At 46.6% G+C, this 25,948-nt stretch overlaps 1 protein-coding gene across 1 annotated transcript in view; it reads left to right on the top strand.

The window, feature by feature from the left end:
- The window catches only part of BCL2L13 (BCL2 like 13), a 48,477-nt gene extending 25,950 nt beyond the window's left edge, over window positions 1-22,527 (top strand). Inside the window, exon 7 of the mRNA XM_075343586.1 lies at window positions 20,839-22,527. Coding sequence (XP_075199701.1) covers window positions 20,839-21,624 — 786 coding nt within the window. The 3' untranslated portion in view covers window positions 21,625-22,527. The remainder of the gene's footprint in view (window positions 1-20,838) is intronic.
- The last annotated feature ends 3,421 nt before the right edge of the window (window positions 22,528-25,948 follow it).

Raw genomic sequence — 25,948 nt, 5'->3', positions numbered from 1 at the left:
TTTATTTCTTACTGACTAGGTTTGTGATGTCGGGTATCTGATAGACGCGTGACATCACTAACCCCAGGGCTTGATGCCAGGTGACATTACACATCTGGCATCAACCCCATATATTACCCCGTTTGCCACCGCACCAGGGCAACGGGATGAGTTTGGGCGAAGGACCAGGATTGGCACGTCTAATGGATGCGCCACTTCTGGGGCGGCTGTGGCCTGCTATTTTTACGCTGGGGAGTGTCCAATAATACCAGACCACAGCTGTCCGCTTTACCTCGGCTGGTGATCCAATTTGGGGGGGACCCCACGTTTTTTTTTAAATTATTTATTTAATATAAAATAACAGCGTGGGGTGCCCTCTGTTTAGGATTATCAGCCAAGGTGAAGCTGCCAACTGTGGTTTGCAGGCTGAAGCCGTCTGCTTTACCCTAGCTGGCTACAAAAGATGGGGGGGACCTCATGTGTTTTTTTTTTTTTAATTATTTATTTATTTTTTGCTAAATACAGTCAGGTCCAGAAATATTTGGACAGTGACACAAGTTTTGTTATTTTAGCTGTTTACAAAAACATGTTCAGAAATACAATTATATATATAATATGGGCTGAAAGTGCACACTCCCAGCTGCAATATGAGAGTTTTCACATCCAAATCGGAGAAAGGGTTTAGGAATCATAGCTCTGTAATGCATAGCCTCCTCTTTTTCAAGGGACCAAAAGTAATTGGACAAGGGACTCTAAGGGCTGCAATTAACTCTGAAGGCGTCTCCCTCGTTAACCTGTAATCAATGAAGTAGTTAAAAGGTCTGGGGTTGATTACAGGTGTGTGGTTTTGCATTTGGAAGCTGTTACTGTGACCAGACAACATGCGGTCTAAGGAACTCTCAATTGAGGTGAAGCAGAACATCCTGAGGCTGAAAAAAAAGAAAAAATCCATCAGAGAGATAGCAGACATGCTTGGAGTAGCAAAATCAACAGTCGGGTACATTCTGAGAAAAAAGGAATTGACTGGTGAGCTTGGGAACTCAAAAAGGCCTGGGCGTCCACGGATGACAACAGTGGCGGATGATCGCCGCATACTTTCTTTGGTGAAGAAGAACCCGTTCACAACATCAACTGAAGTCCAGAACACTCTCAGTGAAGTAGGTGTATCTGTCTCTAAGTCAACAGTAAAGAGAAGACTCCATGAAAGTAAATACAAAGGGTTCACATCTAGATGCAAACCATTCATCAATTCCAAAAATAGACAGGCCAGAGTTACATTTGCTGAAAAACACCTCATGAAGCCAGCTCAGTTCTGGAAAAGTATTCTATGGACAGATGAGACAAAGATCAACCTGTACCAGAATGATGGGAAGAAAAAAGTGTGGAGAAGAAAGGGAACGGCACATGATCCAAGGCACACCACATCCTCTGTAAAACATGGTGGAGGCAACGTGATGGCATGGGCATGCATGGCTTTCAATGGCACTGGGTCACTTGTGTTTATTGATGACATAACAGCAGACAAGAGTAGCCGGATGAATTCTGAAGTGTACCGGGATATACTTTCAGCCCAGATTCAGCCAAATGCCGCAAAGTTGATCGGACGGCGCTTCATAGTACAGATGGACAATGACCCCAAGCATACAGCCAAAGCTACCCAGGAGTTCATGAGTGCAAAAAAGTGGAACATTCTGCAATGGCCAAGTCAATCACCAGATCTTAACCCAATTGAGCATGCATTTCACTTGCTCAAATCCAGACTTAAGACGGAAAGACCCACAAACAAGCAAGACCTGAAGCTGCGGCTGTAAAGGCCTGGCAAAGCATTAAGAAGGAGGAAACCCAGCGTTTGGTGATGTCCATGGGTTCCAGACTTAAGGCAGTGATTGCCTCTGTCACGAACCACCGGGGGGGGTCACTCAGAAATCCCCCGCGCTGGCTACCAGTACGTCACAATCGGGGGGTAACAAGTGGGGGTCACCCCTCCTTTATACCTCCCGACCGACAGACAGAGCACGTGATGCGCTCTCTAGCGCCCCTCTTATAGTCAGGCCAATTATGGAATTGCCCGACAATAAGCAAGGAGGCCGCTATACTACTTATGCCGATTATTGAAGGGTCCCCGGTGAGAGTAGGGTATATATTCCCCCGACCTCCGCGGGCGGAATATATAAAACCTCCCCGAATCTCACTGGCCTCCCCACAATAATCCTTGGCACAAACTCGCTGCCACCAACCGCTTCACGGTAACTATTAGCCGAACACACAGACGTGGGATTCAAGATCGAGATAACAGAACAGCCCAAGATTAATTATATAATTTAATCAGCCTAAAGCACACTAGAACTACAATATATACAATAGGGAATCTACAGAATATACATAGGTCAGAGTACAGTTACAGATAAAGCATGGTTTACAAACAGGCATACACAGTTCCAGCAGTTACCTTGTGCGTCTGGCCACAGGGGGGCGCTGTAGACCAGGTTTCTAGGATCCTTCCCACAGATGTTTCCTACACGTGACCCCCAGCGAAAGAACACTGGAAAATGGCCGAAGTAGGGTTATCAACCTGGGCAAATCCAGGTCCCCTCCTACCTTAGTGACCTCAGAGGGAGCACTGCTCCACCCCTGGCTGGAGTTATGGACAATATCCACAACATGGAATATGGGCCATAACTTGGCCTGGGAGCGTCGTAGGCGGACGCCAACGCTCTCATTGTGACAGTTATGAATTTAGCTACAGAACGAGAGGACTCATGACTTGTCTACTAGTTCCCCATTGGCTGATATCACGCCTGGGGTACTTCCCAATGTCCTACTCCCATAAAAAAGGTGTGCCAGCATCGTCCGCATGCAGAGACACCATTTTTATGGTTGCCACATTTATCGGAAATATGGCTTGCGAGATATGAACCATATTTTACTGGAGTCGTTCTGTCTGGATACTTCCAAGCTTGCTAATTAGATAGCAGCCCCTACCACAGGGTCACGGCAGGGAGTCATCCTGTGTCCATTGTTCCCACATCATCTAATCTCCATATCACAGGAGATGGCCATGGGATGTGTTGCTAGGATGTGACACCTTCCAAGATGTTGGACATTGAGAACAAGAAGGGAGGGGGCACGGCCATGGAGTGATGAGAGCGATTATGACTGGAAGTCATAATTCCTCTTCATATCCCAGGATTTGCCTCACACCTCCCCCCTTTTGAGGGCGCTAGGGGGCAGCACACTCCGGTGTTCCCCCGTGCGCCCGTCCGCGACCTCTCCTTGTCGGGACAGCCCGTCTGCGTTACCGTGGTCCCGGCCCCTTTTGTGGCGAATGGTGAAGTTGTATTGCTGGAGCGCAAGGCTCCATCGCAACAATCGCCCATTCGTCCCAGAGACGGTGTGCAACCAGCTGAGGGGATTGTGGTCCGTCTCCACGATGAAGTGGCGCCCGTATAGATAGGGTTGCAGACGCTGCAGGGCCCACACTATGGCCAGGCACTCCTTTTCCATCGTGGAATAGGCCACTTCCCTTGGTAACAGCTTCCTGCTCAGGTACAAGACTGGGTGCTCTTGGCTCGCAGAGTCCACCTGGCTGAGCACCGCACCGAGGCCGAAGTCACTGGCGTCGGTCTGTACTACAAACGGCCGCGTGAAGTCGGCTGCCTGTAGCACGGGCGGGCTGGACAGGGCGTCCTTTAGGGCCCGGAAGGCTGTCTCGCAGTCCATTGTCCAATCGACTGCAGAGGGCAGCTTCTTCTTGGTGAGGTCCGTCAAGGGCTTTGCCAGGCTACTATAGCATGGAACAAACCTCCTATAGTACCCAGCGGTCCCCAAGAAGGACATCACCTGCTTCTTGGTCCTGGGGGTGGGCCAGGACGCGATGGCCTCCACTTTCTCAGGCTCGGGCTTCAGTGTTCTCCCGCCTACCCGGTGACCGAGGTACTGGACCTCGCTCATGGCCAGCTGACACTTTCCCGGCTTGATGGTCAAACCTGCCTGGTGGATCCGCCTGAGCACCTGTGCTAGATGCTCTAGGTGGTCCTCCCAGGTGGGACTGAAGACGGCAATGTCATCCAGGTACGCGGCCGCGTACCCTTCAAGTCCCTTGAGCAGGGTGTTGACCATCCGCTGGAAAGTGGCAGGGGCATTCCTCATCCCAAATGGCATCACCGTGGACTCGTACAGTCCAAATGGGGTAATAAAGGCAGAGCGTTCCCTGGCCTTGCGAGTCAGGGGGATCTGCCAATATCCCCGGCTCAGATCCATGATGGTCAGGTACTGAGCCCCGGCCAACTGATCGAGCAGGTCATCGATGCGTGGCATTGGGTACGCATCGGCGACTGTGACAGCATTGAGCCCCCTGTAGTCCACGCAGAACCGAGTGGTTCGGTCCTTCTTAGGGACGAGGACTACAGGCGAGGCCCAAGCGCTGTTGGATGCCTGGATCACCCCCAGCTTCAGCATCTCGTCAATCTCCTGGCGCATGTGTTGCTGCACCTCCAGGGAGACCCGATATGCTGAACGCCGGATCGGGGGATGATCCCCAGTGTCCACGTGATGGACAGCCCAGTCAGTCCTTCCGGGCTGGTTGGTAAACAACCCCCGGAAGGGGTGTAGGGTGGCCCACAGCTGGGACCGTTGGTCCTCCAAGAGCTGGTGGCCAACCTCCACATCCTCAATGGATCCTCCTGCCCTAACCTGGGCTAGCATATCCAAGAGGGTTTCCGCTTCTCCCTCCTCGGGCAGGTTGCACACCGGGAGTGCACATGCCTCCCGCTCATGATGTGCCTTCATCATGTTCACATGGAAGGGCTTCCGCCTTCCACGGGCAGGGTCCAGGGTGACCAGGTACGTTACAGGGTTGAGCTGCTGGTACACGAGGTATGGGCCTTCCCAGGCTGCCTGAAGCTTGTCCTGTGGTACGGGGACCAGTACCCACACCTTTTGACCCACTTGGTAGGTCCTCTCACAAGCGTTCTGGTCGTACCAACGCTTCTGATCGGCCTGGGCTTGAGCCATATTGTCGTGTACCAGTTGCGTCAAGGCCTGCATTTTGTCCCGGAAGCGCATGACATACTCGATAACCGACACTCCAGGGGTGGCCAAATCCCCTTCCCAAGCCTCTTTCACCAGAGCCAGGGGGCCCCGCACACGTCGCCCGTACAGGAGCTCAAACGGTGAGAATCCTGTTGAGGCCTGTGGAACCTCCCGGTAAGCAAATAACAGGTGTGGGAGATACCGCTCCCAGTCACGCCCATGGGAGTCGACCAACATCTTAAGCATCTGCTTTAAGGTGCCATTGAACCGCTCGCACAGGCCATTAGTCTGTGGATGGTACGGGCTGGCCACCAGATGTCGCACCTGGACTTGCTTACAGAGGGCCTCCATCAGCTGGGACATGAATTGGGTCCCCCGGTCAGTGAGCATTTCCTGGGGAAAACCCACTCGGGAGAAAATCTCCAGCAAGGCGGTGGCCACCTTGTCAGCCCGAATGGACGACAAGGCCACTGCTTCTGGGTACCGGGTGGCATAGTCCACTACCGTTAGTATGAAGTGTTTCCCGGAGCTGCTGGGGATGGCCAGCGGGCCGACCAGATCCACAGCCACCCTCCTGAAAGGCTCATCGATGATTGGCAGAGATACCAGTGGGGCTTTGGGGTGTGGCCCCGCCTTCCCCACTCTCTTACAGGTTTCACACGAACGGCAGTAGGCAACCACATCGGCCCCCATTTTTGGCCAGTAGAAATGCTGGTTTAACCTGGCCTTGGTCTTAGCGATCCCTCGGTGTCCGGCCATCGGAATCTCATGTGCGATCCGCAACAACTCCGTCCGGAACGGATAGGGTACCACCAACTGTCGGTCCCTGGGCCACGCCTCCGGTGAACCCTGCTGGACCGTGACCCGGTACAGCCGTCCTTGGTCCCAGACCACTCGCTCCGGGTCCGAGTCCGAGGGAGGCTGTGCCGCCTGCTCCTTTAGAGCTTTCAGGCTGTCGTCAGCTTCTAACGCTGCCTGAAACCCCTGACTAGATGTGGCCAGAATCGACGAGACTGTCACATCTTCGGTCAGTACCCCGGGACCTGTGTCCTGGCCTCCACCTGACTCGGCTGCCACTTGGTCAGAAGGGGAAGAGCTATCGGACCTCCGGGAGGCCCCTTGGCTTCCAGCACTCCCACTGCGGGTGACAGCGGCCACAGCCGCTGCGACCGTGGGTCGTGCCTGCTCCTCCTCCGTTCCTGACCCAGTCGCCGGTTCAGGCAGACCTACCTGGCTTCCTGACACCCCGGTTGTGGGGGAACCCTGCACCGAGATCTTACCTGGGAGCACTTCCGCTCCGGGACCGGCCCCAATCTCACCTGCCTGTTCCCCCCCTGCAGCAACAGAACCCCGCTGTGAAATCTCTGGGGACCCCACATTTGCTGTGGTAGCCCCCACCCCACACACTGGTCCTCCCCCTGCAGCACCCTGCTCTCTGCTTATCCCTGCAGAGGGCAACAGATCCCAGCTCACAGGCTGATTACTTGTAGAGGCATTGTCACTCCTTTCTCTGACCCCCTCCCCTGTCACAGCTGCAGCTGAGTGTGTGTCTATGGTGTCTATGCAAGCAGAAATATCAGAGTTCACTCCCTCCTCCCTTACATCATTCATGGAGAACACATTAACATTGTCCGGAGGCACGTCAGTACTGGCTGAAGGGTCAGCCCTTGGGGGGGGCCCAAACTGGGAGGTTATCTGCCCCAAATCTGTCCCAAGTAACACGTTTGCGGGGATCCGATCAGTTACCCCCACCTCTCTCACCCCTCGCCCTGCGCCCCAGTCCACATAAATGCCAGCAACAGGCAGCGCCAGGTCAATGCCTCCAATCCCGGAGACAGCGAGGGTTTTTCCAGGTATCAAGTCTTGGGGGGACACCATCTCAGGCCGCACCAGAGTCACCTCCGAGGCGCTGTCTCGCAGTCCTATGGTCACAGACCGGCCGACGGTGACAGGTTGGAAGCTGTCCAGGGACCTACCACCACCCCCACCCACACAATACACCTTGGGCGGCCCTTGGGACGGGGACGGAGCCGGGGCCTTGGGACGCTGAGGGCACATGGCCTTGAAGTGTCCAGGTAGGTTGCACTGGTGGCACCGTCTTGGCTCTGCCACGGGCCTGGAGAGGGGAGTTGAGGGGGACACCCCCTGCAGTCTAGGGGCAGGTGGGGCAGTCGCAGAATTCATCTTACCCCCTCTCCAGGTGCTGCTGGTGGCTGCTCTCCTGGCCTCAGGAGCCCGATTGTTGGTGTAGTCATCGGCCAGGGCAGCTGTAGCCGTGGACCCCTTTGGCTTCTGGTCTCGGATGAACTGGCGGAGATCCTCAGGGCAGTTCCACAAGAGTTGCTCTGTGATGACCAAGTCTAGGATCTCTGGTCCGGTGGTAAGCTGCAGGCCTTGGGTCCAGTGGTCGGCAGCTCGGGCAAGTGCCCGCCGGTGGTCAGCCCAGGAGTCCTTTGGTCCCTTCTGCAGGGTCCGGAACTTCTTGCGGTAGGACTCCGGAGTGAGGTTGTACTGTTGGATCAGGGCCCGCTTGATGGTGTCGTAGCCCTGATCTGCCTCAGTAGGCAAGTCCCCAAGGATTTCCAGGGCCTTACCCCTTAAACGGGGGGTCAGGTATTTGGCCCACTGGTCCTTGTCCAGATGGTGCTGCAAGCAAGTCCGTTCAAAAGCAGTCAGGAAAGAGTCCAAGTCTCCATCCTTCTCCAGCACTGGGAAGTCCTCAACACGGACCTTTGGAAGTTTGGTGTCTTGAAGGTCACGTGTGGCTGATGAGGGCCGGAGCTGAGCTAGCTGCAGCTGGTGGTCACGCTCTGCCTGTTGCTGTCGCTCTTCACGTGCTGCTTGCCGCTCCGCAGCCTCAGCGTCACGTGCTGCCTGTCGCTCACGCTCGGCCATGAGTATCTCGTAGGTATCCCGGTCTCCAGCCATAAGCCTGGCCAAGGCAGCTTGAAGGAGGGCCTCTGCACCTCTCAGGCCGGAGGGATTGGCAAGTGGTGATCTGCGGCACGCTGCAGAGCCAGGTGATTCACTGTCCATTTCAGAGCGGAGGACTGGCATCTGGCTCGTTGAGGACCCTTGGGCGAGCTCCTCCTCATTTTGTCCAGCAGTGCCAGGTTGTGCGATGTCCTCTGCAGAGCTGTTCTCTGGCGTCTGGCTCCTGGAGGACTCGTGGACAACCTCCTCATCGTCTCTGGCCTGAGCATCGGCCATTCCTTTGGCTTTGCTCCTGGTGCCATCAGCCATTCTTGCAGACTTTTGGTCACTGACACAGAACTGACACCTGATGCACCCACACACCTTACAGTATCTGCACTCTGACACTCTAGTGTTGGTCTGGTCTGAAGACCCCAGCAGCCACAGCTGCTGCAGGCAGTCTTTAGTGTCTGGGAGTATGGGTCTCACACTCACACACACTATTATCTCGATCCCACCGCTATGCCACCAATATGTCACGAACCACCGGGGGGTCACTCAGAAATCCCCCGCGCTGGCTACCAGTACGTCACAATCGGGGGGTAACAAGTGGGGGTCACCCCTCCTTTATACCTCCCGACCGACAGACAGAGCACGTGATGCGCTCTCTAGCGCCCCTCTTATAGTCAGGCCAATTATGGAATTGCCCGACAATAAGCAAGGAGGCCGCTATACTACTTATGCCGATTATTGAAGGGTCCCCGGTGAGAGTAGGGTATATATTCCCCCGACCTCCGCGGGCGGAATATATAAAACCTCCCCGAATCTCACTGGCCTCCCCACAATAATCCTTGGCACAACTCGCTGCCACCAACCGCTTCACGGTAACTATTAGCCGAACACACAGACGTGGGATTCAAGATCGAGATAACAGAACAGCCCAAGATTAATTATATAATTTAATCAGCCTAAAGCACACTAGAAACTACAATATATACAATAGGGGATCTACAGAATATACATATGTCAGAGTACAGTTACAGATAAAGCATGGTTTACAAACAGGCATACACAGTTCCAGCAGTTACCTTGTGCGTCTGGCCACAGGGGGGCGCTGTAGACCAGGTTTCTAGGATCCTTCCCACAGATGTTTCCTACACGTGACCCCCAGCGAAAGAACACTGGAAAATGGCCGAAGTAGGGTTATCAACCTGGGCAAATCCAGGTCCCCTCCTACCTTAGTGACCTCAGAGGGAGCACTGCTCCACCCCTGGCTGGAGTTATGGACAATATCCACAACATGGAATATGGGCCATAACTTTGCCTGGGAGCGTCGTAGGCGGACGCCAACGCTCTCATTGTGACAGCTATGAGTTTAGCTACAGAACGAGAGGACTCATGACTTGTCTACTAGTTCCCCATTGGCTGATATCACGCCTGGGGTACTTCCCAATGTCCCACTCCCATAAAAAAGGTGTGCCAGCATCGTCCGCATGCAGAGACACCATTTTTATGGTTGCCACATTTATCGGAAATATGGCTTGCGAGATATGAACCATATTTTACTGGAGTCGTTCTGTCTGGATACTTCCAAGCTTGCTAATTAGATAGCAGCCCCTACCACAGGGTCACGGCAGGGAGTCATCCTGTGTCCATTGTTCCCACATCATCTAATCTCCATATCACAGGAGATGGCCATGGGATGTGTTGCTAGGATGTGACACCTTCCAAGATGTTGGACATTGAGAACAAGAAGGGAGGGGGCACGGCCATGGAGTGATGAGAGCGATTATGACTGGAAGTCATAATTCCTCTTCATATCCCAGGATTTGCCTCACAGCCTCCAAAGGATTCGCAACAAAATATTGAAAATAAAAATATTTTGTTTGGGTTTGGTTTATTTGTCCAATTACTTTTGACCTCCTAAAATGTGGAGTGTTTGTAAAGAAATGTGACAATTCCTACAATTTCTATCAGATATTTTTGTTCAAACCTTCAAATTAAACGTTACAATCTGCACTTGAATTCTGTTGTAGAGGTTTCATTTCAAACCCAATGTGGTGGCATGCAGAGCCCAACTCGCCAAAATTGTGTCACTGGCCAAAGATTTCTGGACCTAACTGTACAAGGCTAAGCACCCTTTAGTGCCACATGAAAGTCACTAAAGGGTGCCAGCTTTAGAATATGCAGGGGGTTGGGACATTATATAGGTCTTTCCCTCTATCCATTATCTGTCTATCTATCGATTATCTATATTATTTATTGCAGTTACAGCATAAAAACCCGCAGGGACCAACCAGCGGAAAAACTACGGCAAAAACGCTGCAAAATCACGGCAAAAACGTATGCATTTTTCCCACGGTTTTGGTGCGGTTTTTTACTGCAGGTGCGGTAATCTTCAACTCCCAGAAGTTTCTCAAGAAATTTTCTTGAGAAAAATCACTTTTCTAGTGCGCACAGAGCCTTATACCAGTTATATTTCTGTACATAGGAGCAGTATTATAGCAGTTATATTCCTGTATATAGGGGCAGTATTATAGTAGTTATATTCCTGTACATAGGGGCAGTATTATAGTAGTTATATTCTTGTACATAGGGGCAGCATTATAGCAGTTATATTCCTGTATATAGGGGCAGTATTATAGTAGTTATATTCTTGTACATAGGGGCAGTATTATAGTAGTTATATTCTTGTACATAGGGGCAGTATTATAGCAGTTATATTCTTGTACATAGGAGCAGTATTATAGTAGTTATATTCTTGTACATAGGGGCAGCATTATAGCAGTTATATTCCTGTATATAGGGGCAGTATTATAGTAGTTATATTCTTGTACATAGGGGCAGTATTATAGTAGTTATATTCTTGTACATAGGGGCAGTATTATAGCAGTTATATTCTTGTACATAGGAGCAGTATTATAGTAGTTATATTCTTGTACATAGGGGCAGTATTATAGTAGTTATATTCTTGTACATAGGAGCAGTATTATATATTCTTGTACATAGGGGCAGTATTATAGTAGTTATATTCTTGTACATAGGAGCAGTATTATAGTGGTTATATTCTTGTATATCAGGGGCAGTATTATAGTAGTTATATTCTTGTACATAGGGGCAGTATTATAGTAGTTATATTCTTGTACATAGGAGCAGTATTATAGTAGTTATATTCTTGTACATAGGGGCAGTATTATAGTGGTTATATTCTTGTATATAGGGGCAGTATTATAGTGGTTATATTCTTGTATATAGGGGCAGTATTATAGTAGTTATATTCTTGTACATAGGGGGCAGTATTATAGTAGTTATATTCTTGTACATAGGAGCAGTATTATAGTGGTTATATTCTTGTATATCAGGGGCAGTATTATAGTAGTTATATTCTTGTACATAGGGGGCAGTATCATAGTAGTTATATTCTTGTACATAGGAGCAGTATTATAGTAGTTATATTCTTGTACATAGGGGCAGTATTATAGTGGTTATATTCTTGTATATAGGAGCAGTATTATAGTAGTTATATTCTTGTACATAGGAGCAGTATTATAGCAGTTATATTCTTGTATATAGGGGCAGTATTATAGTAGTTATATTCTTGTACATAGGGGCAGTATTATAGTAGTTATATTCTTGTATATAGGAGCAGTATTATAGTAGTTATATTCTTGTATATAGGGGCAGTATTATAGTAGTTATATTCTTGTATATAGGGAACAGTATTATAGTAGTTATATTCTTGTACATAGGGGGCAGTATTATAGTAGTTATATTCTTGTATATAGGAGCAGTATTATAGTAGTTATATTCTTGTATATAGGGGCAGTATTATAGTAGTTATATTCTTGTACATAGGAGCAGTATTATTGCAGTTATATTCTTGTATATAGGGGCAGTATTATAGTAGTTATATTCTTGTACATAGGGGGCAGTATTATAGTAGTTATATTCTTGTACATAGGGGCAGTATTATAGTGGTTATATTCTTGTATATCAGGGGCAGTATTATAGTAGTTATATTCTTGTACATAGGGGCAGTATCATAGTAGTTATATTCTTGTATATGAGGGGCAGTATTATAGTAGTTATATTCTTGTACATAGGAGCAGTATTATAGTAGTTATATTCTTGTATATAGGGGGCAGTATTATAGTAGTTATATTCTTGTACATAGGGGCAGTATCATAGTAGTTATATTCTTGTACATAGGAGCAGTATTATAGTAGTTATATTCTTGTATATGAGGGGCAGTATTATAGTAGTTATATTCTTGTACATAGGAGCAGTATTATAGTAGTTATATTCTTGTACATAGGGGGCAGTATTATAGTAGTTATACTCTTGTATATCAGGGGCAGTATTATAGTAGTTATACTCTTGTATATCAGGGGCAGTATTATAGTAGTTATACTCTTGTATATCAGGGGCAGTATTATAGTAGTTATACTCTTGTATATCAGGGGCAGTATTATAGTAGTTATATTCTTGTATATGAGGGGCAGTGTTATAGTATTTATATTCTTGTATATGAGGGGCAGTATTATATGTCGCGCCGGAGGTCTCTGATGTCATGGTGGTGACTCCGAGCGGGGATGTGGCTGTACGGAGCGCGGCCTTTTTGTAATGGGGAATAAAAATAATATTTCAAAAGGGGAGAAAGAAAAATAAAATAAATTGTTTGTGCCACCAGTTGGGATGTTGGGGTGTGGTATGGTGCCACTGTTGGTGGGCCCCTGGAGTTAGGTGGTGCACAGTGCCGGAGCATTGTCCTCTCCCCCCTCACTAGGGCTGGTTCCTCGGGATGGTGAGGTAGGGACAATGCAGCAGGGAATAAATCGCCACAGACAGGACAGGAGCTTTACATAACAGTCTGGAACATTCCTTACAGCCTCACAATGATGGTGGCTTTCTCTGCCCCGATGGGAGTTTGGCTTCTCTGCTGTGTGGTGATGGTGCACTCGTCCTCTGCCGTGTGGTGATGGTGCACTCGTCCTCTGCCGTGTGGTGACGGTGCACTTGTCCTCTGCCGTGTGGTGACGTGCACTCGTCCTCTGCCGTGTGGTGACGGTGCACTCGTCCTCTGCCGTGTGGTGACGGTGCACTCGTCCTCTGCCGTGTGGTGACGGTGCACTCGTCCTCTGCCGTGTGGTGACGGTGCACTCGTCCTCTGCCGTGTGGTGACGGTGCACTCGTCCTCTGCCGTGTGGTGACGGTGCACTCGTCCTCTGCCGTGTGGTGACGGTGCACTCGTCCTCTGCCGTGTGGTGACGGTGCACTCGTCCTCTGCCGTGTGGTGACGGTGCACTCGTCCTCTGCCGTGTGGTGACGGTGCACTCGTCCTCTGCCGTGTGGTGACGGTGCACTCGTCCTCTGCCGTGTGGTGGCGGTGCACTCGTCCTCTGCCGTGTGGTGGCGGTGCACTCGTCCTCTGCCGTGTGGTGACGGTGCACTCGTCCTCTGCCGTGTGGTGACGGTGCACTCGTCCTCTGCCGCTACTTCCCTACCTGGGAATAGGTATCTTGTTATCTTTGGATTTCCAAGACAAAAATCATCCAGATTTGTGATCCCTTCTGGCGAGCAGGTGCCTGGAATCCTGAAGTAAGACTCTCTACTTCTTCTAGAAGCTTCCAGACTCACACGTGCCCCTGAACTCCCAGGCAAATGTCACTGCCACTTATAAAAAGGCTGCAGTCTCTCAGTTTTGGCACCGGTGACCCAGAGACCAATACCCTGACAAGTGCAGCTGCCCCTCCAAGGTTTCTATAAATCACCTCAGGACATCGCTCCTCAGGACATCGCTCCTCAGGACATCGCTCCTCAGGACAGGAGCTCCTCAGGACAGGAGCTCCTCAGGACAGGAGCTCCTCAGGACATCGCTCCTCAGTGCACTCCTCACCTCACCTCACACGATGACTAACTGCCACTGACTCAAATTTACCTCACAACTAAGCTCCTCCCCTTTCTCCTTCTAGGGCTCATCACTCCAGAGATGGTTTTCTCTTCAGTGACAGCCCCAGTAATGGAGTGTGGGCAAATGTATGTTCTGTTGTGAGCAGCAGAGAAAACCAAAGCTCTCACTAAGGCTTACACTACATGTTATACAGATGGCGATATACATATGATTGTGTGGTATTATTTGTGGCGACCAGGCACAGGGCGCCACCATTATCCATGTATTCATTTGATGATCTCTTTCTGGATCTGGTCTCAGAGCTTTATAGAATATTTCTGGATTGTGTTTTTGGTTCTTTGTGGTTTGGTAATTGTTCTTATGCTCAGGGTGCTGATGCTCTTCTTTATTAGTTATTAATCTGACGTCCGGTCATGGCTCTTGAATTACGGACACGGGGTGTGGGGAGGGGCGGTGAGGTGGTTCCCGCTTTTCCTCGGTGGAGTTTATGTTCCTGTAAACACTTTGTCTCGGGCTTTTCTGTAATTGCCTCTTTTCCCGCAGAGCCACAGTCCTGAATCATAAATTGCTGATCATGGCTGGTATACGCCGCTGGCTTCGGCAGCATCGGCCGCCCGTCCTACCCGGAGTCTCCCGCACCCAGCGAGACCTCACTACATGCCACATGAACCCATAGAAAGACTTTAACATGTCAAGAGAGTCAACTCTGCCCTCAGTTCTAACCAAATGTGAAGCTGTAAAATGTTTATTAGTGAAGCCGTGATGAGATGTAACTGCTAATTACAGCGCCAAATGTACAAACATAACACATCTCCACATATAGAATATATACAGTCTGCTGTGAAACTTCAAAATATCCACTAGAAGGCGCTGTGAGCGTAAAACTGCGGATGTCCACAAGAGGGCGATGTTATAGTGTAGAATAAGATGACACTGCGCAGATACTGAGAACTGGTATTTTTGATAATTAATTTTATTACGGAATCCCTCCAGAGCTTTATCCATCCAGTAAAATATATATATATATATATATATATATATATATATATATATATATATATATATTAGCAATACAATATGGCTGTGTATATGTATATATATATAATATTATGTATGTATGTTTACATATACACACACATAGTAATATGGCCGCTCCTCTCCTCAGTGTGATATATATATTCTTATATATATATATATATATTCTTCTCCTCAGTGTGATACAGTAATATATATATAGTAATATGGCCGCTCTTCTCAGTGTGATACAGTAATATATATATATAGTAATATGGCCGCTCTTCTCCTCAGTGTGATATAGTAATATATATAGTAATATGGCCGCTCTTCTCCTCAGTGTGATATAGTAAAATATATAGTAATATGGCCGCTCTTCTCCTCAGTGTGATATAGTAATATATATATAGTATTATGGCCGCTCTTCTCCTCAGTGTGATATAGTAATATATATATATAGTAATATGGCCGCTCTTCTCCTCAGTGTGATATGGTAATATATATATATAGTAATATGGCCGCTCTTCTCCTCAGTGTGATATAGTAATATATATATATAGTAATATGGCCGCCCTCCTCCTCAGTGTGATATAGTAATATATATATATAGTAATATGGCCGCTCTCCTCCTCAGTGTGATATAGTAATATATATATATATAGTAATATGGCCGCTCTCCTCCTCAGTGGGATATAGTAATATATATATATAGTAATATGGCCGCTCTCCTCTTCAGTGTGATATAGTAATATATATATATAGTAATATGGCCGCCCTTCTCCTCAGTGTGATATAGTAATATATATATAGTAATATGGCCGTCCTTCTCCTTAGTGTGATATAGTAATATATATATATAGTAATATGGCCGCCCTTCTCCTCAGTGTGATATAGTAATATATATATAGTAATATGGCCGTCCTTCTCCTCAGTGTGATATAGTAATATATATAGTAATATGGCCGCTCTTCTCCTCAGTGTAATATAGTAATATATATATAGTAATATGGCCGCTCTTCTCCTCAGTGTAATATAGTAATATATATAGTAATATGGCCGCTCTTCTCCTCAGTGTAATATAGTAATATATATATAGTAATATGGCCGCTCTTCTCCTCAGTGTGATATAGTAATATATATAGTAATATGGCCGCTCTTCTCCTCAGTGTGATATAGTAATATATATATAGTAATATGGCCGCTCTTCTCCTCAGTGTGATATAGTAATATATATAGTAATATGGCCGCTCTTCTCCTCAGTGTGATATAGTAATATATATATAGTAATATGGCCGCTCTTCTCCTCAGTGTGATATAGTAATATATATAGTAATATGGCCGCTCTTCTCCTCAGTGTGATATAGTAATATATATATAGTAATATGGCCGCTCTTCTCCTCAGTGTGATATAGTAATATATATAGTAATATGGCCACTCTTCTCCTCAGTGTGATTATAGTAATATATATATATATATAGTAATATGGCCGCTCTTCTCCTCAGTGTGATATAGTAATATATATATAGTAATATGGCCGCTCTTCTCCTCAGTGTGATATAGTAATATATATAGTAATATGGCCGCTCTTCTCCTCAGTGTGATATAGTAATATATACAGTAATATGGCCACTCTTCTCCTCAGTGTGATATAGTAATATATATATATATATAGTAATATGGCCGCTCTTCTCCTCAGTGTGATATAGTAATATATATATAGTAATATGGCCGCTCTTCTCATCAGTGTGATATAGTAATATATATAGTAATATGGCCGCTCTTCTCCTCAGTGTGATATAGTAATATATATATAGTAATATGGCCGCTCTTCTCCTCAGTGTGATATAGTAATATATATAGTAATATGGCCGCTCTTCTCCTCAGTGTGATATAGTAATATATATATAGTAATATGGCCGCTCTTCTCCTCAGTGTGATATAGTAATATATATATAGTAATATGGCCGCTCTTCTCCTCAGTGTGATATAGTAATATATATATAGTAATATGGCCGCTCTTCTCCTCAGTGTGATATAGTAATATATATATAGTAATATGGCCGCTCTTCTCCTCAGTGTGATATAGTAATATATATAGTAATATGGCCGCTCTTCTCCTCAGTGTGATATAGTAATATATATATAGTAATATGGCCGCTCTTCTCCTCAGTGTGATATAGTAATATATATAGTAATATGGCCGCTCTTCTCCTCAGTGTGATATAGTAATATATATATAGTAATATGGCCGCTCTTCTCCTCAGTGTGATATAGTAATATATATAGTAATATGGCCGCTCTTCTCCTCAGTGTGATATAGTAATATATATAGTAATATGGCCGCTCTTCTCCTCAGTGTGATATAGTAACATATATATAGTAATATGGCCGCTCTTCTCCTCAGTGTGTTATAGTAATATATATATAGTAATATGGCCGCTCTTCTCCTCAGTGTGTTATAGTAATATATATATAGTAATATGGCCGCTCTTCTCCTCAGTGTGATATAGTAATATATATATAGTAATATGGCCGCTCTTCTCCTCAGTGTGATATAGTAATATATATATAGTAATATGGCCGCTCTTCTCCTCAGTGTGATATAGTAATATATATAGTAATATGGCCGCTCTTCTCCTCAGTGTGATATAGTAATATATATAGTAATATGGCCGCTCTTCTCCTCAGTGTGATATAGTAATATATATATAGTAATATGGCCGCCCTTCTCCTCAGTGTGATATAGTAACATATATATAGTAATATGGCCGCTCTTCTCCTCAGTGTGTTATAGTAATATATATATAGTAATATGGCCGCTCTTCTCCTCAGTGTGATATAGTAATATATATAGTAATATGGCCGCTCTTCTCCTCAGTGTGATATAGTAATATATATAGTAATATGGCCGCTCTTCTCCTCAGTGTGATATAGTAACATATATATAGTAATATGGCCGCTCTTCTCCTCAGTGTGATATAGTAATATATATAGTAATATGGCCGCTCTTCTCCTCAGTGTGATATAGTAATATATATATATATATATATATATATATATATATATATATATATATATAATATAGTAATATGGCCGCTCTTCTCCTCAGTGTGATATAGTAATATATATATATAGTACTATGGCCGCTCTTCTCCTCAGTGTAATATATATATATATATATATATATATATATATATATATATATATATATATATATATATATATATATATATATATATGTATATATAGTAATATGGCCGCTCTTCTCCTCAGTGTGATATAGTAATATATATATATATATATATATATATATATATATATATATATATATATATATATATATAGTAATATGGCCGCTCTTCTCCTCAGTGTGATATAGTAATATATATATATAGTAATATGGCCGCTCTTCTCCTCAGTGTAATATATATATATATATATATATATATATATATATATAGTAATATGGCCGCTCTTCTCCTCAGTGTGATATAGTAATATATATATATAGTAATATGGCCGCTCTTCTCCTCAGTGTATATATATATATATATATATATATATATATATATATATATATATATATATATATATATATATATATAGTAATATGGCCGCTCTTCTCCTCAGTGTGATATAGTAATATATATAGTAATATGGCCGCTCTTCTCCTCAGTGTGATATAGTAATATATATAGTAATATGGCCGCCCTTCTCCTTAGTGTGATATAGTAATATATATAGTAATATGGCCGCTCTTCTCCTCAGTGTGATATAGTAATATATATAGTAATATGGCCGCTCTTCTCCTTAGTGTGATATAGTAATATATATAGTAATATGGCCACTCTTCTCCTCAGTGTGATATAGTAATATATATAGTAATATGGCCGCTCTTCTCCTCAGTGTAATATAGTAATATATATAGTAATATGGCCGCTCTTCTCCTCAGTGTGATATAGTAATATGTATATAGTAATATGGCCGCTCTTCTCCTCAGTGTGATATAGTAATATGGCCGCTCTTCTCCTCAGTGTGATATAGTAATATATATATAGTAATATGGCCGCTCTTCTCCTCAGTGTGATATAGTAATATATATAGTAATATGGCCGCTCTTCTCCTCAGTGTGATATAGTAATATATATATATAGTAATATGGCCGCTCTTCTCCTCAGTGTAATATAGTAATATATATAGTAATATGGCCGCTCTTCTCCTCAGTGTGATATAGTAATATATATATATAGTAATATGGCCGCTCTTCTCCTCAGTGTAATATAGTAATATATATAGTAATATGGCCGCTCTTCTCCTCAGTGTGATATAGTAATATGTATATAGTAATATGGCCGCTCTTCTCCTCAGTGTGATATAGTAATATGGCCGCTCTTCTCCTCAGTGTGATATAGTAATATATATATAGTAATATGGCCGCTCTTCTCCTCAGTGTGATATAGTAATATATATAGTAATATGGCCGCTCTTCTCCTCAGTGTGATATAGTAATATATATATATAGTAATATGGCCGCTCTTCTCCTCAGTGTAATATAGTAATATATATAGTAATATGGCCGCTCTTCTCCTCAGTGTGATATAGTAATATGTATATAGTAATATGGCCGCTCTTCTCCTCAGTGTGATATAGTAATATGGCCGCTCTTCTCCTCAGTGTGATATAGTAATATATATATAGTAATATGGCCGCTCTTCTCCTCAGTGTGATATAGTAATATATATAGTAATATGGCCGCTCTCCTCCTCAGTGTAATATAGTAATATATATATAGTAATATGGCCGCTCTTCTCCTCATTGTGATATAAGGTATATATAGTAATATGGCCGCTCTTCTCCTCAGTGTGATATAGTAATATATATATATAGTAATATGGCCGCTCTTCTCCTCAGTGTAATATAGTAATATATATAGTAATATGGCCGCTCTTCTCCTCAGTGTGATATAGTAATATGTATATAGTAATATGGCCGCTCTTCTCCTCAGTGTGATATAGTAATATATATATAGTAATATGGCCGCTCTTCTCCTCAGTGTGATATAGTAATATATATATAGTAATATGGCCGCTCTTCTCCTCAGTGTAATATAGTAATATATATAGTAATATGGCCGCTCTTCTCCTCAGTGTGATATAGTAATATATATAGTAATATGGCCGCTCTTCTCCTCAGTGTGATATAGTAATATATATATAGTAATATGGCCGCCCTTCTTGTTCTGTGTTCGGGCTCAGTCTCCTCGCCCTTTGTTCCCCGCCATCACAGAACCAGCAGACTGACTTCTCAGACTTGGGGAAAGCTCTTTTTAACCCATTTTGTTTGAGGAGGAGGGGCTTGATAAAAGGCGGTGCATCCCGAGGCCACCCCCACCTATTACACGTACACATCACATGATCAGCTCCATCCAATCAGCATTCAGTCTTGTACTTCTCGGAGGTGGAAAATCAGCAGAAAAATTGTGGCCCAAACGCGTATAATCATTCTGCACAGTGTGTGGGACATATCCAGTAGGAGCAGATACTGTTGCATTATAGGAAATATCCACTAGGAGGCAGTACTGTTAGAATGTAAAACAAAGAAATATATATAGTAATATGGGACACTAATGTAGTGTAAAACTGAGAAATATCTTGTAAAATGGCACTGTTCTAGTATACATCTAAGAAGTGTCCACTAGGAGTAGGCACTGTTGTGTAAAATCAATAAATGTGTACTAGGTGTTTATAGTGTAAAACTGGTCAACTGATACTGTTGTATTGTAGCCTTTAAACTGTGAAATATCCAATAGTGAGCATTATTGTAATGTAGAGTTGAGAAATGGACACCACTGGACACTGATGAAATGTAGCCCCTATGTATTGGATTTGTGCCCCAATATGGTACCACTTGTGGGGCTACTTTATGGACGGCAGCCATTAATGATGTTTGGGTGGAGAATTCCTTTAATGCTGCTTCTTGTGTCTTGTAGGGCACAGCTTTCAGCCTGGACACTGAGGAGGACGATGTCACTGGTCTGATCGCTGACGACAGTAACGACATCTACATCCTGACTAGCGATAACTCTGAGCAGGTCAGCCCTCCCGAGAGCCTGGCTGTCTCTTCCTCCTGGCACACCGAGAGCTTGCCCACATCCTTGGGTCCCGAGTCCTGGCAGCAGGTGGCTATGGATCCCGAGGAGCTAAAGAGCCTGGACAGCAATGGCGGAGGGGAGGAACGCAGCGAGAACAACTCCTCTAACTCTGACATCGTCCATGTGGAGAAGGAGGAGATAGCAGAGGTGATCGAGGAAGCCGCCGTGGTCGAGGAGAGACTTGAGCAACAGCAGCAAGAAGAAGAGGAGGAGGAAGAGGAAGAGATTGAGGATGAAGAAAGGGAAATCTTGGTGATCCCTTCTGCCATGATGACCACACTCGCTGCCCCATCTGCTCCCTCTCGGATAGAAGAGAAGGAGAGCCCTCCACAACCAGTATTGGAGTCCCCAAAGGTGGACATAGCCATAACAGGAGCTTCAGAAAAGGAGTCTCCATCTCCTTCCGAGGAGTCTAAAGAAGACGTCTCGGATCCTTCACTATTGAAGTCCAAGGAAAAATTAGAATCCTCCATCTCCCCCCTCTTGCCTCAGCAGATCGAAACGGGGGAAGAAAAACCTGTGTTCATCGCAGAGGGAAAATCTATCCTCATGTACGGAGGGGCAGCAGCTGTGGCCATTTTGGCGGTGGCGGTGGCCATGGTGGTGGCACTGAGAAAAAAGTAGAAGTAATCGGCAGGAGGTTGCTTCTCCCTCTGCCGGCCCAGTTTCCCTCTCGTGGCACCCTCGTCGCTCGTACCGCAGCCAGTAAAAAAATAACCGAAATAGAAGGGGAAAAAGGGGGTCGAGAAGCTCCTGTGATTTTGTCGGGGGTCGCGTGAGACCCCTCTGCTGCTGATATAATTTCACTGCACAGGCTTGACCGAGCTGTTCAATCTTCCTTTGCCATCACTGCCAGGGCGGCCGCCAGAACGGCTCAATGTGCCGGAAAAATTATGCAATGATGACCAAGGCATGTAGTGCTAGCGGTCATTAAAAAAAAAAAATAATAAAAAAATAATAAAAAAAATACCAAAAATTTATATAAGTGGGACCTCCAGTCATAGAATGATCCCCAGGGAGGCCGTAACTATAACCGTATCAGGGAAAGGCGTAGCCGCCATCTTTTATTCTGTGCCCTCTTAGTCTGACACCCGGGCGTTGCGATCCTGGGCACGATGGCGCTCGCCCATGATCCGTCTCCTATAACCCCAGCAAAGGGCAGGGTTTAAGGGGAAGATGCGTTTCTCGTGCGCAGGATTAATGTGAGAGCAGTTTATTTTCTTAATTCGATAATAAATTACGCGGCACTGATTTTATTTTCATTAAATATAAGATTAAAAAAAAAAGTGATGTTTTGGTAAAATCTTTATTTTTGGCCCCGCGTGACGACACTTCTGTCTGTGGGGACAACCTGGAGTCTCGCCTGTCGGTGGTGGTCACCCGGACAGGGAGGCGGTTGGGTTTCCTGCTTTGCAAAGATACATAATTTATTTTTAACACTGGAGAATGAAGCTCTTATTTTATGGAGAAGTCAGAAAAAATGTAAATTGTAGAATATTAAAAGACAGAAAAAAAACACCCCAAAATCTCGTCTGTGAAGCCTGAACCGCGTGTCTGGTGTGAGAGGGGGAGACGTGACTGACTGCTGTATCTGGGAGAGCAGTGGGTAACCAATATGGCCGCCAGTACCCCGGCCTCTGTGTCTGTGGAGTTTACCTCAGACACTGACCAGCACTTACAGCTGCTGGGGGCGGAGAATGTGACAGATCAGGCCATCTGCCTCCTCCAATGGGAAAGCAGCTTTCCCATCTGAGGTGTTTTCCTATTGGAGGAGGCAGATGGCCTGATCTGGGCACTAGCTCCTCCCCCTGCAGCCAGTATATAGTCTGAGGTGATGGTCAGTGTGTGAGGAAAGCTGCCCCGACGACCGCAAACTGAGAACCTGACAGGAAAGTTTGTAAGTCATTTCTTACCTGTCTTTCTTCGGCGCTCCATTGGGAGACCCAGGCGATTGGGTGTATAGCTACTGCCTCCGGAGGCCACACAAAGCATTACACTAAAAAGTGTAAGGCCCCTCCCCTTCTGGCTATACACCCCCAGTGGGATCACTGGCTCACCAGTTTTCTGCTTTGTGCGAAGGAGGTCAGACATCCACGCATAGCTCCACTGTTTAGTCAGCAGCAGCTGCTGACTATGTCGGATGGAAGAAAAGTGGGCCCATATGGGGTCCCCAGCATGCTCCCTTCTCACCCCACTTGCGGTTTGTAAGGTTGAGGTACCCATTGCGGGTACGGAGGCTGGAGCCCACATGCTGTTTTCCTTCGCCATCCCCCCTCAGGGCTCTGGGCGAAGTGGGATCTTACCGGTCTCCAGGCACTGAGACCGGGCTCCATCCACAGACCCAGGGAACCTGCTGGATATGGAGCTGAGTATCGTCAGGGACAGGCCCTGCTACATTAAGGTACTCTGTGTCCCCGGGCAAGCGCGCACACACACACCAGCATTGCTGGGAGTGTTAGTGCGCCGGGGGCAACAGCGCGGAGCGCTCGTGCTATTAGTCACTACAGCTTTGCTGAGTGACTTTATGTATTGGGAACTGCCGCGCCGGCCGTTGCTGGGTGTTTTTGACATTGTGGCGCGGCTGGGACTTGTGGTGCGCCGGGGACTTCCGCGCTGGCCGTGCACATGGACGGCCGCGCTTATTACTCGAGTCCCCGGCTTTGCGGCCTAGTGTTCGTTTCGTTCCCGCCTCCAGCCCTGCCAGTCAGGGGAGAGGCGGGACGCTGTACAGACAGTCAGCGCCGAGGGCTGGAGTCTGCTTTGCATTCTCCAGCCCCCTTCACTGGACACAGTTTCCCGCTCTTGTCTGGGGCACGCCCACGGCCTGCCCCTCGTCACACGAGCTGGAGAAGGACGCCGGCAGCCATTCCTGCACGCAGTCCGAGCTGGGGAACGGAGACATGCTCTGGGCAACAACACAGGGCTCTGGCGACCACACACCCGCGTTATAGGCGGGCGGTAAGCAGCACCTGAAGTGCTGACCCCACTAAATACCGAAGTGTCCATTTGTATTTTATGCTTGTATGCTATACACTGCACTGTAGGTCGCTATCTTTGGCTATATGACCTTCTAGATGGCGAGATAACAGCAGCAAAAACGCAAGGGTGCTAAGGCACAGGTTTTCTAGGCTGCTTGTATTGCATGGCTGAAGTGTTCATTTGTACTTATGCTTGTATGCTATACATTGCACTGTACGGTCGCTACTCTTGGCTATATTCTCCTAGAGGGCTGGACAACAGCAGCAAAAAAGCATGGGTGCCAAGGCACAGGCTTTATAGGCTGCTTGTATTGCATGTGCTGAAGTGTTCATTTGTATATATGCTTGTATGCTATACATTGCACTGTACGGTCGCTACTCTTGGCTATATTCTCCTAGAGGGCTGGACAACAGCAGCAAAAAAGCAAGGGTGCCAAGGCACAGGCTTTCTATGCTGCTTGTATTGCATGTGCTGAAGTGTTTATGCTTGTATGTTGTACATTGCATAGATGACTAGAATACAGCAGCAAAAAAAAAAAGCAACACAGGCTTTCTATGCTGCTTTGCCTGCATGTGATACTGTTCCACCGGCAGGTTCCACTGACCCCCATTGTGTGCGATGCTCCCCTGTAGCACTTGGTCAGCCGGGGTCTCTACTAGAGGTGGCCAAAGGAACCACCTGTGAACCCTGTCCAGGGACAGGGACGGAGATTGTCATGGGACGGAGACTTTGCAGTCCAGACAGGCCATGGGCAATCTTGATTAATGCTCCCTGGCCACCCTCATTTGGAACGCACTCAGTGCTCCGGGGGGGTCCCAGGCATTCCAGGGTGAAGGCTCTGACACGGACGGCAGTCCCAGACAGCCTAAGCTAGCTCGCTGGGTGCGGCACTCGGCTTCATCACTGGTCAGGGTCCCAGCAGGAGGACTCTCTGTATGATGAGGCAGACGTAGCTGATCAGGGCTTTGGTCCTGACACCGCTCTCAATCCGGATACACCGGATGGTGACGCCATAGTGAATGATCTTATAGCGTCCATCAATGGAATGTTGGATATTTCTCCCTCAGCTCCCCCAGTGGAGGAGTCAGCTTCACAGCAGGAGAAATCCTTTTTCAGTATCTCATGCGTACATTGAGTACTTTTTCGGACCACGCTGACTTCAGAGACGCAGTTCAGAAACACCACGCTTACCAGATGAACGTTTTCTCCAAACGTATTAAGGATGCACGTTATCCCTTTACCCTGACGTGGTAAAGCACTGGACCCAGGGTCCAAAGGTGGATCCCCCAATCTCCAGGCTTGCGGCTAGATCCATAGTTGCAGTGGAGATGGGAATTCACTTAAAGATGCCATTGACAGACAGATAGACCTCTGGTTGAAATCTGTCTGTGTAGCTATCAGCGTGTCGGTTGCTCCGGCATTCGCAGCCGTATGGGCACTCTAACCTATTTCAGCTGGTCTTGCGCAGCTGCTCTTGAGCACATGTACATCTGTGCCGCAGGTGGTGTCCTTAACCTCGCAATGTCTGCATTGCGACTTATCCTAGTAATGCTGTCCTGGGGGGACAGTCGAGGTTGGTCCTTCCCAGGCTCGGGCAAGTCCCAATGGTCCTCGTCTAAAAGGGCTCAAAAGGCTCAGAGGGGCTCAGATTCCGGCCGGGCTCATTCACGCCCAAGGAAGGCAGCAGGAGGAACCGCTACCAAGGCGATCTCCTCATGTATTTCAGCTCTCTCTCTCCGCATCCGCGGTTGGTGGCAGAATCTCCCGCTTCTGGGTACATTTAGCTGCCACAGGTCACAGACCGGTGGGTGAGAGACATTGTGTCTCACGTGTACAGGATAGAGCTCTGTTCTCGTCCTCCGGCTCGACTCTTCAGAATTCCCCCCCCCCCCACCGAGCCGATGCTCTTCTGCAGGCAGGAGTGGTAATCCCTGTTCCTCTTCAGGAACAAGACACGGTTTTTTCCTCC

The sequence above is a fragment of the Anomaloglossus baeobatrachus genome, chromosome 4 (genome assembly GCF_048569485.1).
Source record: "Anomaloglossus baeobatrachus isolate aAnoBae1 chromosome 4, aAnoBae1.hap1, whole genome shotgun sequence".
NCBI classification, from domain to species: domain Eukaryota; kingdom Metazoa; phylum Chordata; class Amphibia; order Anura; family Aromobatidae; genus Anomaloglossus; species Anomaloglossus baeobatrachus.
This window is presented reverse-complemented; position numbering and strand designations above follow the sequence as displayed.